This window comes from Kogia breviceps, chromosome 8 (assembly GCF_026419965.1).
Source record: "Kogia breviceps isolate mKogBre1 chromosome 8, mKogBre1 haplotype 1, whole genome shotgun sequence".
NCBI lineage: Eukaryota > Metazoa > Chordata > Mammalia > Artiodactyla > Physeteridae > Kogia > Kogia breviceps.
In genome coordinates, this window is record NC_081317.1 from 9,138,567 (window position 1) to 9,153,674 (window position 15,108).

Genomic DNA, 15,108 nt, shown 5'->3' on the forward strand with positions numbered 1-15,108 from the left:
CCAGGTGCAGTGCCACTGTGCTGGGTGACACAGCAACGAGTAAGTCACGGGTACCACCTGCAGGGCTCACGGGCTGGAGGAAATGTCCCAAAAGAAAGGGACCGCAAATGAGGCGATGCTCCCTTTTGCTGGACAGTCAGGGAGCTGGCCTTGCTGAAAGATGGAGGGTGCAGAGTACTGCAAGGAGTGCAGGGAGAAGACGTGGCGCCACTGGTGGCGTGAACGGCCCCGGACTGTCTGGGGTTGAACTGTAAGTAGCAGACGGGCTCTGACACAAGCTTATGAAACATTTAAACAAGCAAACAAACAAATAAACAAAACCGTGAAAAATCTGTCTGCACTTCTCTGCTATTTCTAAGGTCTAAGTAATGATGTGGATCTACAGGAAGGAGCGCCCCAGTGGTCAGAAGGAAGAGACTCCCAAGTCTTGCATTCCTATTTCCTCTCCTGTAAATGAATGCTTCTCAAGCCAAGGCCACTTCCTGCAGACCCTATAGGGCCTCTTCATGCTATTTGCTCAGGGAAGGACTGGGAGGTAAAGCAGAGGAATGGAAAGGGTGCAGACTTGGGACTCAGAGGGACCAGGGCTTGAGTCGCAGCTCTGACACAGCTGTGTGACCCCAAGCACCTCAACTGAATTGGGCCTAAGTTTCCATGCCCCTCAAATTGGAATAATGGATGATAATATTTTCTTTACAGGGTTTTAATGTGTATAAAGAACTTGCAGAACATCCATCAAAAGGTACAATCAACAGGGCTTCCCTGGTGGCGCAGTGGTTGGGAGTCCGCCTACCGATGCAGGGGATGTGGGTTCGTGCCCCGGTCCGGGAGGATCCCACGTGCCGCAGAGCGGCTGGGCCCGTGGGCCGTGGCCGCTGGGCCTGCGCGTCCGGAGCCTGTGCTCCACGGCGCGAGAGGCCACAGCAGTGAGAGGCCAGCGTACCGCAAAAAAAAAAAAAAAAAAAAGATACAATCAACAGAGTGAAAAGACATCCGAAAGAATGGGAGAAAATATTTGCAAATCATATATCTGATAAGAGGTTAAAATCCAAATCTGTTAAGAACCCCTACAACTTAGCAATAACAAAAAGCAAATAACTCGATGAAAAAATGGGGAAAGGACTCGAAAAAGGACATGTCTCCAAAGCTGATATACAAATGGCCAACAAGCATCTGAAAAAATGTTCAACATCATTACTCATTAGGGAAATGCAAACCAAAACCCACAGTGAGATATCGTCTCATACCCATTAGGGTGGTTGCTACCAAAACCCAGAAAATTAGTATTGGTGAGGACGTGGGAAAATCGGAAACCTGGTGCACTGTTGGTGGTCATGGAAATGCAGCAGCTATGGAAAACGGTGTGATGATTCCTCGAAAAACAGAATTACTATATGATCTGGCAATTCCACTTCTGGATATATACCCCAAAGAACTGAATACAGGGTCGCAAAGAGATATTTGTACATACATGTTCACAGCAGCATTATTTGCCAAAGCCAAAAGGTGGAAGCAACCCAAGTGTCCATAGACAGATAAATGGATTAAGCAAAATGTGGTCTATACATACAATGTAGTATTTTAAAGTCTTAAAAAAGGAAGGAAATTCTGACACATGTTGCGGTGTGGGTGAACCTTGAAGACATTATGCTAAGTGACATAAGGCAGTCACAAAGAGACAAATACTCACAAATATGATTCCATTTATATGAGGTACTTGGAGTAGTCAAATTCCTAGAGAGTAGAATGGTGGTTGCCAGAGGCTGGGGAGGGGGAAACAGGAGTTTTATGAGTACAGTTGACCTTTGAACAATGAAGGGGTTGGGAGCGCCAAACCTTCCAGCAGTCGAAAATCCGAATATACCTCAGAGTTGGCCCTCCAAATTTGGAGTTCCTCTGTATCTGTGGTTCTGCATCTGGGTATTCAACCGACCGCGGATGGTGTAGAACTGCAGTAGTTACTATGGAAACAATCCCACATATAAGTGGACCTGTGCAGTTCCTACCCATGTTGTTCAAGAGTCAACTGTAAAGAGTTTCAGTTTTGCAACATGAAAAAGTTCCGGAGATTCGTTGCACAACAGAATGAATGTACTTAATGCCACTGATGTATACATTTAAAAACAATTAGGATGGTAAATTTTATTTTGTGTGTCTCACAATATTTTTAAAAAGCATCTGTAACTGGGGTTCTCAAATTTCAGAAAGCATCAGTACAACCCAAGATTCTTTTTCTTTTTTTTTTTTTTTTGCGGTACGCGGGCCTCTCACTGTTGTGGCCTCTCCCGTTGCGGAGCACAGGCTCCGGACGCGCAGGCTCAGCGGCCATGGCCCACGGGCCCAGCCGCTCCGCGGCATGTGGGATCCTCCCGGACCGGGGCACGAACCCGCGTCCCCTGCATCGGCAGGCGGACTCTCAACCACTGCGCCACCAGGGAAGCCCCAACCCAAGATTCTTGTTAAACATGCAGATTCTGGGGCCCCTTCCCCAAGGTATTCTGATTCAAGATCTGGGTTTGAGGCCCTGGGTTCTGCATTTTAATAAACAGCCTAAGGATTCGTAGTTCATCAAGAATTCATTTATTTCTCTCTCCTAAAGGATATTCTTTTGAACATTTTGCTGTGCTGATCAGTATCTGTTTGAAAAAAAAAAAAGTGTGTGTGTGTGTGTGTGTGTGTGTGTGTGTGCGCGTGTGTGTAGTTGATCCTAGCCACAGGCCCAGCAAGAGGGCCCGCCAGTCCTCAGGGGAGTATGAGCTGCAAAGCTCTAGTATGTGGCCCATGGGCCTCTCACATTTCAGCCTACACAAGCTCTGCATCCCGCCAGAAGTGTGTCAGGTAAACCAGCGCTTGCCCACAGGATGTCCCCAACAGGACCGCAACGTCAAGCACACGCTGCCTCCCAAGCAGCTGGGGAGAAGAGACGTGAGGCAGGCAACCCCGCCGCAAACAGTACCCACAGCTCAGGGAAACCACAATTCCCAAGGGCGGCCCAGCAGGCACGAGAGGCCAAGGAGAGCCAGTGGGGCCAGTGCCACGCTGGTCAGGGAGGGCCTCAGAGAGAGCGAGAACAGCCTGGGGAGAGGCAGCTCCTTCAAGGAACCCAGGCCTCCCCTCCCACAAGCCAACGCGCAAACGAGACTGCTCGCTCAACCACAGCCAACTAAATACAGTGCTCTCAGCCCACCACATCCAACCATGCAGTCCTCTGTTATCTTCACCACCATAATAGCACCTTTGACATTTCCCACTCTTGACTCCAACACCATCGTGACTTTCCAGTGTGGCAAGGATGTCGCTCTTTGAGCACGAAGCATGGAGCAGTTCCAACCTGCTAAGGCAGAGGGGCCGGGGACACTTGGATTGTGATGCCCCCACAAGCAAATCTGCTGTGAAACTGATAGAGATGAGCCTTCAGCACCCACTCCCCGCTTCCAAGGCCCTGAGAGGGGATCACAATGTGTTCACACGGTTGTATGGTTTTGTAAAGCACCAAGATATCCTTGTACACAAACAAGATATTCTTGCATTGCTTTTCTTATACTCCTCCCCCACCCCAACAAACTGTCAAAACAGCAGACCCACAAAACCGGGGTCTGACGTTAGACCCCACTTACACTTAGTGAGGACCCGCCAACGCCCTCCACAGCATCACACACATTAGCCCATTCAGCCTTACGGGGTAGCTGTTATTCTTAGGCCCCTTTAACCAATGAGGAAATGGGGATTCAGAAAGGTCCCATGAGGTTCCATGACTTGCCTAGGGTCTCCTGGGTTCCAGGAGGTAAACTGACGTTCTCAGCCCAGTGTTCTTTCTACTCTACCATCCCTTCCTAGTGGCCCTAAATAATAACCATAAACAGAAAGGCACTCTAAAAAAAACTGAAGCTACTCTTCTGATTAACCAGTTAACAAACCCTTAATAATAACCACTAATTTTTAATTTTTTTTAACCACGCCATACAGCACGCAGGATCTTAGCTCCCCAACCAGGGATCAAACCTGTGCCCCCTGCAGTGGAAGCGCAGAGTCTTAACCAGTGGACCGCCAGGGAAGTCCCAATAACTACGAATTTCTATTAACTACTTGCCCTGTGGCATGAATGGAGCTGAGCACTTCTCTTATAATATTTCATTTACTTCTTACTATAATTCTATGAGATAGATATTATCATTAGCCTCACTCTACAAATGAGGAAACTGAGGCTCAGAAAAGTTCACTAATTTCCCTAAGTACACACAGTAAGCTAAGGCTTAAGCTGAGGCCTAATTATAAAGTCCTTGCATTTAATCATGGTGCACTGTTCCAGCTAAAAGTGGGGAAAAGCCCACCGGCGGGAAGGAGGCAGGGCAGGGAAATGTCTTCAGCATAAATCAAGAGTGCAGCCTAAAAGCTAAAAGGAAGGAGTGAAACATGTGGATTAAAGAAGATGATCCTAAACCCAAACGAACCAGTAATTGCTATGTCAACTGCTGCACATGGGTCTTGGTGCCCAGGTCCCAGAGAGGCACCATTTAAATATTCTATGCATGGCACAATATCTTGAAATACCTGGTTCAATTTCCCACAAGCAAGAAAGGTGTCACCTGTCTCCTGTACTAATCTTCTGAGTACACTGGGTTTTTGAGTTAGTCTAGGCTTCCACACAGCTTATCTCCTAACTTTTCTAAGGCTTTTCTGGTGCAGCTGATAAGATTTTCTTGCCCTGTTAAAATGAGATGAGATCCAGCCAGCTGTCGAGAAATGTACAATGAGATTATACTGAGAAGGAATCACGGAGACAAAGGCCCCTAAAGAGACTCTGGCCTGCTGTCTGCTTTGTGGCAGAAAACTGAGCGGGGGCTGGTTCGGGGCGGGGAGCAGAGGAGCAACAGCCATTTGCCTTTTGCCCTCCTGTGGCCTCCCCTGTGCCTTGCTGAAGAGGCTGCAGAGGGGCAGGGAATACAGGAGTCATTTTTAATAGCCAGAAAGGCTGATGATTCAGGAAGAGTTGTGTTGGTAACAAAGAGGACGAAGATGCTCAAGGGTCTGCCTTCTTCACCCCGCCCCTGCCCCTGAGCCTCACTTGAGCTGGAGTCCCCGTGGGGTGACCATCAACAGGCGCCCCATCCTTCGAGGATGGGTACTCTGGGTCTTGGGTGCCCCAGCCGGCACCTCACCTTGCACACAGGTACCCTGGAGTTTGGGTGTCCTCTCAGCTCTGCCCAGGTCACAGATGAGGCCGCAACCGAAATCATGCCCGAGGCTCAGGTGCAGTCAGCTCGGCACCCACGTGACCACAGAGAGTGGCCCCCGGGCCCGGCCAGTGAAACCACTGTGCCCCGGCACAGGTGGGCCGCTTCACCTCTCACTTGGGCGGACGTAGCTCTCGGGAGCCCTCACCAGCCCCGGCCCAGGGGACGCTGCTCGCACCCTGGTCCCCGAGCTCCCTCCGGCTCCGCCAAGCCGCAAGGCCAAGCCGGGGACGGGAAGCCGCGGCGCGCGCAGGGCCGAGCTGAGGCCGCCGGGCCTGTCCCCGCGGCCGGCCGGGCACACAACCCCGCAGGCCTCGGTGCGGCCCGGCTCCGCCCGCCCGCCCGCCCCTCGGCCCGGGGCCCGCGCCGGCCCGCCCGCGGGGGCAGCAAGGGCGGCTCGGCCGAGCCTCCGCGGCGCCCGGCCCGCCCGGCCTCACTTAACTGTTCCCCGCTGGGGCGGCGGTGGCGGCGGCTGCGGCGGCGGCGGGTTCCGGCTCCGTCTCACGCAGAAGCAGCTTCTCATCGCCCGGGCGGCGCGGAAGGGGCCGGGCCCGGGGCCCAGGCGGCGGGGCCGGCGCCGCAGGTCGAGCGCGAGCCTCACCGGGGAGCGGCAGCGGCAGGGGCGGGGCGCGGCCTGGCGGCGGCGGCGGCAGCAACAACAGCGCCGGCTCCTTCCGCGGGCCGCGGCGGCGGGCCGGGGCCTCCCGGCTCTGGCGCTGGCTCCGTGGGAGGCGCCGGGCGCCCGAGGCTGGCTCGGGCGGGAGGAGGGAGCGGGAGCCCTCGCGTCCGGAGCCCGCGCCGCCGCCTGGCCGGCACCCCGCCTCCCGACGGCCCGGCCCGTTAGCCCCGGGCAGAGCCCCGGTGCCGCCGACCTGGCCTCTCCGAGTACGCAGGCGGCCCCCGCCCCAGCCCAGACCCACGGGAGCCCCGGGCCTGTCGGAGCCTGGGCCCCAATTGCCCCCTCCCCCAAGTTGGCCTCTTCCAGGGACCCGCAGCCTCCTCAGCTTTTCTAGGCCTCATTGTACCCTAGACTAATCCTTCAGCATAGCCTTAGATCCCTAGAAGCCCCCTGGCCACACACACACCACCTGCCCCCCCTCACTTGCAGGAACACCCATCCCTACTGAACCCCAAGCCAATCCTTCAGCTCATTACAGTTCAGGAGACCCACTGGTCCAGCTGACCCCACATAAGCTTTGCTTGGCCCTAGTCCTCAAGCTAATACTAGGCCTCTCAAACTGACCCTGATCTCCTAGCAATTCTCTGCCTCCCCCTTATGCTGGGCAAATGATCTACCCACAGAGGTCTATAGCAAGGACTATTGAGGGCTGGCCTCCAGGAAGCATCTAGAAGAAGTTTAAGCAGACCTATTGCCCTACAGTACTTGGGAAAAGGTACAAGCCAGAGGATAAAATGGAACTGGATGAGGAAAGGGGTCCAGAGCTTGGCCCTCAGTGAGAGCGGCTACTATGAAAGGTGGGAGTCAACTCTGCACCCTTAACGAAAAATGCCCTACACAGCCCCAGCAAGGCACCCCGGAGCAGTAGCCAGCATGCTATTTGTTAGAGCTGAGGACCCTGCAGGACTGATCAGCATCACTTCGCTAATGCCTCAAGTCTAATTTTCACACATTCTAGACTTTTCTAAAATAGCTGTTTGATCCTAAAGAAAAGGCTGCCAGGAAGAACTGGCTGTTGGGAAAAAATGTCCTGTGGGGAAGCCTTGTTAGTGTGTGCATTCCTGAGCATCTGTATCACTCAGAAATGCCACTACTTCAGATGGTTTTACAGGCAAGTTCTATCAAACCATTAAGGGACAGATAATCCTTATGTTATTTAAACTGTTACACAGGAAAAAAAGTTTTCCATTTCACTTCCCAAGTTTAGCATAACTCTGATAACAAAACTGACAGAGATAACACCAAAATGGAGAATCACAGATCAGTTATAGAACACTAGTCTCCAGAGAATTTAATGGTTTTTGGTTTTGGTTTTTTTTTTTTTTTTTTGAGGTACGCCGGCCTCTCACTGTTGTGGCCTCTCCCGTTGCGGAGCACAGGCTCCAGACACACAGGCTCAGCGGCCATGGCTCACGGGCCTAGCCGCTCCGCGGCATGTGGGATCTTCCCGGACCGGGGCACGAACCCATGTCCCCTGCATCGGCAGGTGGACTCTCAACCACTGCTCCACCAGGGAAGCCCTTAATGTGTTTTTTGAAAAAGAGGTTCTGTAGTTAAATAACTTGAGAAAGTGCTAGTGCTGCATGCCATTTCTGGTCTACCTTTGGGAGAAACACAATAAGTATTATTAAGGTCTCTGTGAAGTCCAACAGTAAAGAAACCTGATTAACCTGGCATTTCCCAAACTCATCTGAGCCAGGACACCTGTTCAAAGTTCACCAATTAATTTCTAACATGTGAATCATTACTCTTATAGACCAATCTGCTTAACTATATAGTAGTTGCAAAATTTTAGCAATTTGAATCCAACTTGCTGTAAAACAAGTCAAAATCCACCACAATCAAGCAAGATTTATTCCAAAAGTACAAGGATGATTCAACATTAAGGAGTATGTAAATTCATTTCATTGTTAAAGAAAAATAAATCACAGGATATCATCAACAGGAGAAATACTTTTAAAATATTTGATAAATTCAACACCAATACCTTATAATTTTCTTAAAAAACTCTTAATGAACTAGGAAGAAAACTTAAGTTTCTTAACATGACAAAGTTTATTTATCAGAAGCCATCCACAAACATATTTAATGGTAGGACACTAAGGGTATTCTCATTTAAGTCAGAAACAAAACAAGAATGCCCATTATAATTGCTACAAACTAAAGCTAATGCAACAAGATAAGAAAAATAAATAAGAAATACAAATAATGGAAAGGAAGAGACAAAATTGTCATTTGTTCATGATGTAAATGCATGCCTAAAAATAAAAATTTAAGGGAATCTACTAAAAAGCTTAGAGACTTTGGTAAAGTGGCTAGTTATAAGATAAAAGTGAAAATCAATGGCTTTCCTAAATGTTGAGGGAAAAGACTTCTTTTCTATATAGAGGGACTTCCATTAGAAAAAGACTCGTGGCCTTTCTCCACCCTAGAGGACAATGAATGGTTTATCTCACTAGTGAGCTTGGAAGAAGGAACTAGACAAGAACAGATGCTCTGAGTTCTCTTTTTGGGCTTTCGCTTACTGCAGGGAGCAAATATTTTCATGTGCTCTTCACCAGGTGATAAGTGGACCTGTTTCCGGGGTAAAGATACTATTGTCCAGCACTACCTGCTTTTATGGAGGTAAATCTATCCAGTTCAGGGAGAAATACAGCAAGCCTACTTGCTTACAGATCAAAAGCTACATTTTTCCAGTCAACTTTATTAGTAATGAAGTTAGTATTTTTATCTCCTATGTCTCTTTTCTGTACCCATGCCTCAGTTTCTTCCAAATTCAGAAGAGGAAGAGAAGTATTACTTAGAAGATTCCCTAATTACAACACTAAATATCTGTGATTTCCATTTAGAAAGTATGACTCTTTAAAAAGATTATATTCCGTTAGCAATGAATACTATAAAATATCTAGGCATAAACTTAACAAGAAATGTCAAGGCCCATAGGAAAAAAATTATAAAACCTTACTGAAGGACATAAAAAAATAAGTCCTTAGTAAAGGAAAAACATAACAAATCCCTGGGCAGGAAGTCTCGATATTGCAAAGATGTCATATCTCCCCAACTCAACTTATATATTTAGTGGAATCCAAATCAAAGAACCAATATAATTTGGGGGTGGGGTGCAATGGAACATGACAAAATTATTTAAAAACTTATCCCAATAAATAAATACGGGAAAATATCCAAGAAATTTTTGAAACTGAATAATAATATTTAATTATTATTATAAGAACATTATTAACAATAATGAATATACAATATAAAGTAAGTTTTATATTATAGTGTAATATCTATTAGAGCAATAATAATATTGTTCTAACATATTAATATATAATGTAAAACTTCAGTAAATAAAATTGTGGGCCACTAGTATAAGTTCCCTGTTTATAAATGCTTTGTTTTTATCCACTGACCTATTTGAATATTTCTAATATCCCACTCCAAACCATATTATCTTGCCTAGACCACTTCAGTAAATTCCTTACTGATCTGGCTTTGCCTCCATCCAAACAATGGAAGATAGCAACAAGAGTGGTCATTAAATAATAATAATAATAAAACGTAGCAAGTCACTCCCTTGCTTAAAGCCCTCCAGTGACTTTCCATAAGATAAATAAAATTCAAATGCTCCAACATGACCTACAAGATCTTGTCTTGTCTAGACCTTGCCTGCCCCTCCATCGATTTCTCAGCTGTTTCAGCCACACCTGTTTCCTTGTAGATCCTTAAACATCAAAGCTCTTTCTTCCCTGGGGGATTTCACCCAGAGAACTCCTCCTCTCCATCTTTACAGGTCTTGGGCTCTTCTCATCTTTAAACTCTGATCTTAAGTGTCACCTCCTTGGAGGCCTTCACTGGTCATCTATTTAAGTACGTCCCCAGTGTTTTCATACCATATCAGTTCATTTCCTGCTCATCACTCATCACAGTTTGTAACTGTGTACTATTTGTTTACCTGTTCAACTGTCAGTCTCCCCACGAGACTAAAAGCTCCACCAAGGTGTCTGTTCATCAAGCATAACTGTGCCACACACACTAGGCCCTCAATAAACATTTAATAGATAGATGTGTCAACATTTAATATGTACATAGCCTTTGTCCATGTCTAATAATTATCCAAAGTAAACAATCAGGCAAGTGCACACAGATGTATGTTCAAGGATAATTATTTCAGCATTGCTTATAATGAGAAAATACTGCATACATCCTAAATGTCTAGCAATACAAGATTAACTTGTTAAAAAAAAAAGTTGTACTGACACAGAAATACACCATGGTATTTTGTTAAATAAAAAAAGCAGTTTATAGACCAGAATGCATTTATTCTATGAGCCCATTAATTGTATATGTATTTGTGATTATTTATATGTATTAACATATACATACAATACTTGGAAAAATGTATACCAAACATTAACAGTGGCTATATTTGGGGAAAGGGTAGAGACTTTCATCTTCTATTTTAGTGTATCTACAGATCTTCATTGTCTTCTGACGGGGTTACACCCTGATAAATCCGTCATAAGTGGAAAATATCATTAAGTCAAACATGCATTTAATACATCACCGAACATCAAAGCTTAGCCCAGCCTACCTTAAAGTGCTCAGAACACTTCCATTAGCCTACAGTTGGGCAAAATCATCCAGCACAAAGCCCATTTTATAATAAAGCATTGAACAGCTCACGTAATTTATTGAATGCTGTACTGAAAGTGAAAACCAGAATGGTTGTCTGGTTACAGTATGGTTGTAAGTATGCTGGCAGTTTACTCCTGTGATCCTGTGGCTGACTAGGGGTGGCAGCTCACTGCAACTGCCCAGCACCACGAGGGAGTATCCCACCACACATCACTAGCCCCAGAAAAGAGCAAAATTCAAAATTCGAAGTATGGTTTCTACTGAATGCGGATCGCTTTTGCATCCTTGTAAAGTCAAAAATCGTTAAGTTGAACCATCGTAAGTCAGGGAGCGTCTGTATATCTATATTATTAGCATGTTTAGGAATATGGATGCAAATAACAGAACACCCAACCAACAGTAGCTTGAACAATAGGCATGTATTTGGCCAGGAGTCATCTGCTTCCAGTCTTCTTGTTACAGGAAAATGAAGACATTAAGAATACACGGGGCTTCCCTGGTGGCGCAGTGGTTGAGAGTCCGCCTGCCGATGCAGGGGACACGGGTTCGTGCCCCGGTCTGGGAAGATCCCACATGCCGTGGAGCGGCTGGGCCCGTGAGCCATGGCCGCTGAGCCTGCTCGTCCGGAGCCTGTGCTCCGCAATGGGAGAGGCCACAACAGTGAGAGGCCCGCCTAGCACCAAAAAAAAAAAAAAAAAAAAAAAAAAGAATACACGTCCTTCCATCCTTTGTTGACCTCGTCGGGTGGTTGTCTTTTACACTCATGTTTGTTGCCTCGCGGGCACAGGATGGCTCCCCCTGCTTCGGGTGGCATGGTCTCTTCTTTCATGGCAGGATGGGGGATGGGGTGGGGAGCAAAATCTTTCCCAGAAACGGATCCCATGGCCAGAAATGGGTCACCTGGCCACTCCTAATTGTAAAGGAGGCTAGGAAATTAGCTTTGTCAGTCATGGCCTGAGGCTGCCCATATTGCCAGGGCAATAAAAATCACTGTTCCCTTGGAAGAAAGTATGGAGGTTCCTCAGAAAATGGGAAATAGAATTACAAGCAATCCCACTTCTGGATTTATATCCAAAAGATATGAAACAGGGTCTCAAAGAGGTATCTGCACTCTTGCAGCTTTGTTCACCAGAGCCAAGACATGGGAAAAACCTAAGTGACTGTGATGGACGAATGGATAAAAGAAGTCTGAGACAGATATAGTTATAGATATGTAAAATGGAACATTATTCAGCCATAAAAAGAAGGAAATGCTACCATTTGTGGCAACATGGATGAACCTTGAGGATATCACACTCAGTGAAGTAAGTCAGAGAGCGAAAGGCAAATACGGTCTGAGCTCACCTATAGGTGGGATCTAGAAAGACTGAACTCAGGGGACTTCCCTCGTGGTCCAGCAGTAAGGACTCCACGTTCCCAACGCAGGGGGCCCGGGTTCGATCTCCAGTCACGAAACTAGATCCCGCATGCTGCAACTAAGACCCGGCGCAGCCAAATACATAAATATTAAAAAAAAAAAAAAAAAAAAAAAAAAAAAAAAAAAAAAGAAAAAGACTGCACTCATAGACACAGAGAGTGAATTGGTGGTGGTTGCCAGGGGCAGGGTGGGAGGATGGGTGAAGGGGGTCAAAGGGTTCAAACTTCCCAGTTATAAGATCAACAAGTTCTAGGGATCTAATACACAGCATGGTGACTTACAGTTAACCACACTGTATTATACACTAGAAAGATGCTGAGAGAGTAGACCTTACAAGTTCTCATCACAAACACACAAAACAACTGTGTAAAGTGATGGATGTGCTACTATGGTAATCGTAGTAATCACTGCACAATATATACATCGATTAGAGCATCACGTTTTACACCGTAAACTTACGCAGTGTTATATGTCAATTATATCTCAATAAAGCTGTGAAAAAAATAAAATAAAAAGAATCACTGTTTCCTTATTAGGGAGGAAGGCCATTAAGATTTTTTTTAATTTTAATAATGAACATATATAACCTTTATAGTCAGGGGGAAAAAAAAGGTCAGTGTGTTTCAGACATGATGAGATCCCAAAGGGTGGTCAATCCCACAAAGAGGGCTTGTTCTGAGAGAGGTGGCAGAGTACAGGGTCTTAAGAGCATGGAGCTCTCTGCTCGCCAGTCCAAGCCCACGCAGGTCAGGAAGCAAGTCCGGCAGCATCCTGAACCCGAGATAGCCACTGATCACTTTTATCCTCTTTGGCTCTCCTTAAGGGCTCTCTCAATAAATACATCATCGCCCCTGAGGCTGTTCTCTGGTAAACTCTCATCAGTTACCAGTCTCGCTGTCTAAACGGAACTTTCCCCTGATCTGCACAGTTTTTAATCCGATCTGTGCTCTCAGATTGAACCCAGATGCTTGTGGGAGCAGAAAGGCACGCAGGTGGGACGAACACGTTTGTGGGACAGGTGTATAAATGTGGCTGGCTCTCGGGCTTCCCTGGTGGCGCAGTGGTTGAGAGTCCGCCTGCCGATGCAGGGGACGCGGGTTCGTGCCCGGGTCCGGGAAGATCCCACGTGCCGCGGAGCGGCTGCTGGGCCCGTGAGCCATGGCCGCTGAGCCTGCGCGTCCGGAGCCCGTGCTCCGCAATGCGGTGAGAGGCCACAGCAGTGAGAGGCCCGCGTACCGCAAAAAAAAAAAAAAAAAAAAAAAAAAAATTGTTTGGCTCGCTTTCACAAGACTGACTGGAAGGATGTGAAAAATAAACATGGCATAACCACAAATGGTGGTGTTGAAACTAAGAAACCATAACCACGTGCAGAACTGCTTTTATTACACAGAGGCACCACATCATGACAGATCCAAAGTGTGATTCTTTCAATACCCTCCCTAATCAAGAGGAGCTTGACCCGGGGAGCTGGCACACAGAAGGCAATGAAGAAAAGCCGCTTCCTTTTCTTGGGATTGTAACCTTCATGAGGGGAGGTACCAGAGGAGTCTTGTCTCTCTTTTCACCACTCCAGGGCACAGGAGATACTCGACAAATATTTTTTGAATGAATAATGTCAGCTCTCAGTAGCAGGTAGAAATCATGCTGATTTCCATTCCCAGGGCATTTCCTCTGTGCCAGACACTGGGCTAGGTGCTTCTGCAGAGATTATTTCACTCAATACTGACACTGACCCTATGAAGCAGAAACTGGGACTCCCATGTCACAGCTATGGAAATTGGGGCTTCCTAAGTCACACTGCAATAAGTGGGGGCCGGAAGCATCAAACTCCCAATGAAATGCTTATAACTTCATTGTGCAAAACTCTGGAACAGGATCCCCAGAGTCCTGGAGAACATTCTGATGGACAGAGCCCTGCTACTCCATGGGTAACGGTTGTACCTTCAATCCCTCACTGGGAGTCCTGGCCAGCCTTTTGGATTTACAGAGATGAACACTCAGTTTTTTTTTTTTTTTTTGGTTGTGCCGGGTCTTAGTTGCGGCAGGTGGGCTCCTTGGTTGCAGCTTGCAGGCTCCTTAGTTGTGGCTCGTTGGCTCCTTTAGTTGGGGCACGTGTGCTGCTTAGTTGTGACTGGTGGGCTCCTTAGTAGCGGCTCAAGGGCTCCTTAGTTGTGGCATGTGAACCCTTAGTTGCGGCATGCATGTGGGATCTAATTCACTGACCAAGGATCGAACAAGCGTCCCCTGCATTGGGAGGCAGATTCTTAACCACTGTGCCACCAGGGAGGCCCCTGCCTCTGTTCTTCATCCTTTCTAACAGGCTACCTTTCCCTTCTCCTTGTTCACAATCTACTGGGGCTGCTGTGATAGCGCCCTTAGCCTGTCTATACCACATCAGTTCCAGAGAACTGCAGACACAGGCAGGCATCTCTGTGCCCCAATTCCAGTCTTAGTGGGGGGAATCTGAAAGGTCTAGTAATGGTCAGGTCTACCCTGGACCCAATAACCTGGGGGTCAGGCACTGTTGCTCACAAATATTTTCTCCCAATCGACAGCTTCTCTTCCTAGTCCCTTGATGCTATGGATTTTTAATAGTGAAATTTGAAAACTCAAAGCCAAGAAGTTAATCCTTTGTTTTTGCTGTTTGTTTGTTTGTTGATTTTACTTTGTACTATTTCTTCCCTGAGGTACTAAGCCTCAGAGAAGAGGCTTTAAAGAGGGAAGAGCCTCAGGTTGAGATGCTAGAAGGAATTGCCAAGGAGAAAACGCACTGGGTAATATTTCAAAATATTTACCGATGACACGGGTATTATAATATGGTGTGAAGTGATTTGTCCCAGGGTTTCAATACCTATGGTCAGAGTGCTGCTGTAATAGTGAGAATAGAAATATTCATTCTTCCAGAGAAGCTACAGAGAAAAAGGACAGATACTCTGGCCTTCGAAGAATAAGGAGCAGTCAACGACAGGTGAAGGAGGGAAGCTGCGGACACACGCAGAGTGCAGGGGACGGGTGAGGGGCTGCTGCAGCTGCTGTGAAGAGCACACGGCTGGAGGGGAGACAGTGAGGTTAAGTGATGGCCGAGGCCAGCGAGAAGGCTCTGATGTCCCAGGCTGAAGGCCTTTGGGAGCCACATTCCA

At 47.2% G+C, this 15,108-nt stretch overlaps 1 protein-coding gene across 5 annotated transcripts in view; it reads right to left on the reverse strand.

Annotated features, from left to right (window-relative positions):
• The window catches only part of MVB12B (multivesicular body subunit 12B), a 266,327-nt gene that overhangs the window by 179,169 nt on the left and 72,050 nt on the right, over window positions 1-15,108 (reverse strand). For 2 of the 5 annotated variants that reach the window (XR_010841852.1, XM_067040716.1), the window contains exon 1: window positions 5,677-5,837. The exons of 1 other annotated variant lie outside the window; for it this stretch is intronic. Coding sequence is in view for 3 of the 4 variants with exons in the window: in XM_067040716.1 (XP_066896817.1) it covers window positions 5,677-5,757 (81 nt within the window). In the remaining variant the exon portion in view is untranslated. Of the gene's footprint in view, window positions 1-5,676; window positions 5,853-15,108 lie in introns of those variants that run through there. 2 more of the 5 variants (XM_059073140.2, XM_067040717.1) reach the window with 2 other exon arrangements.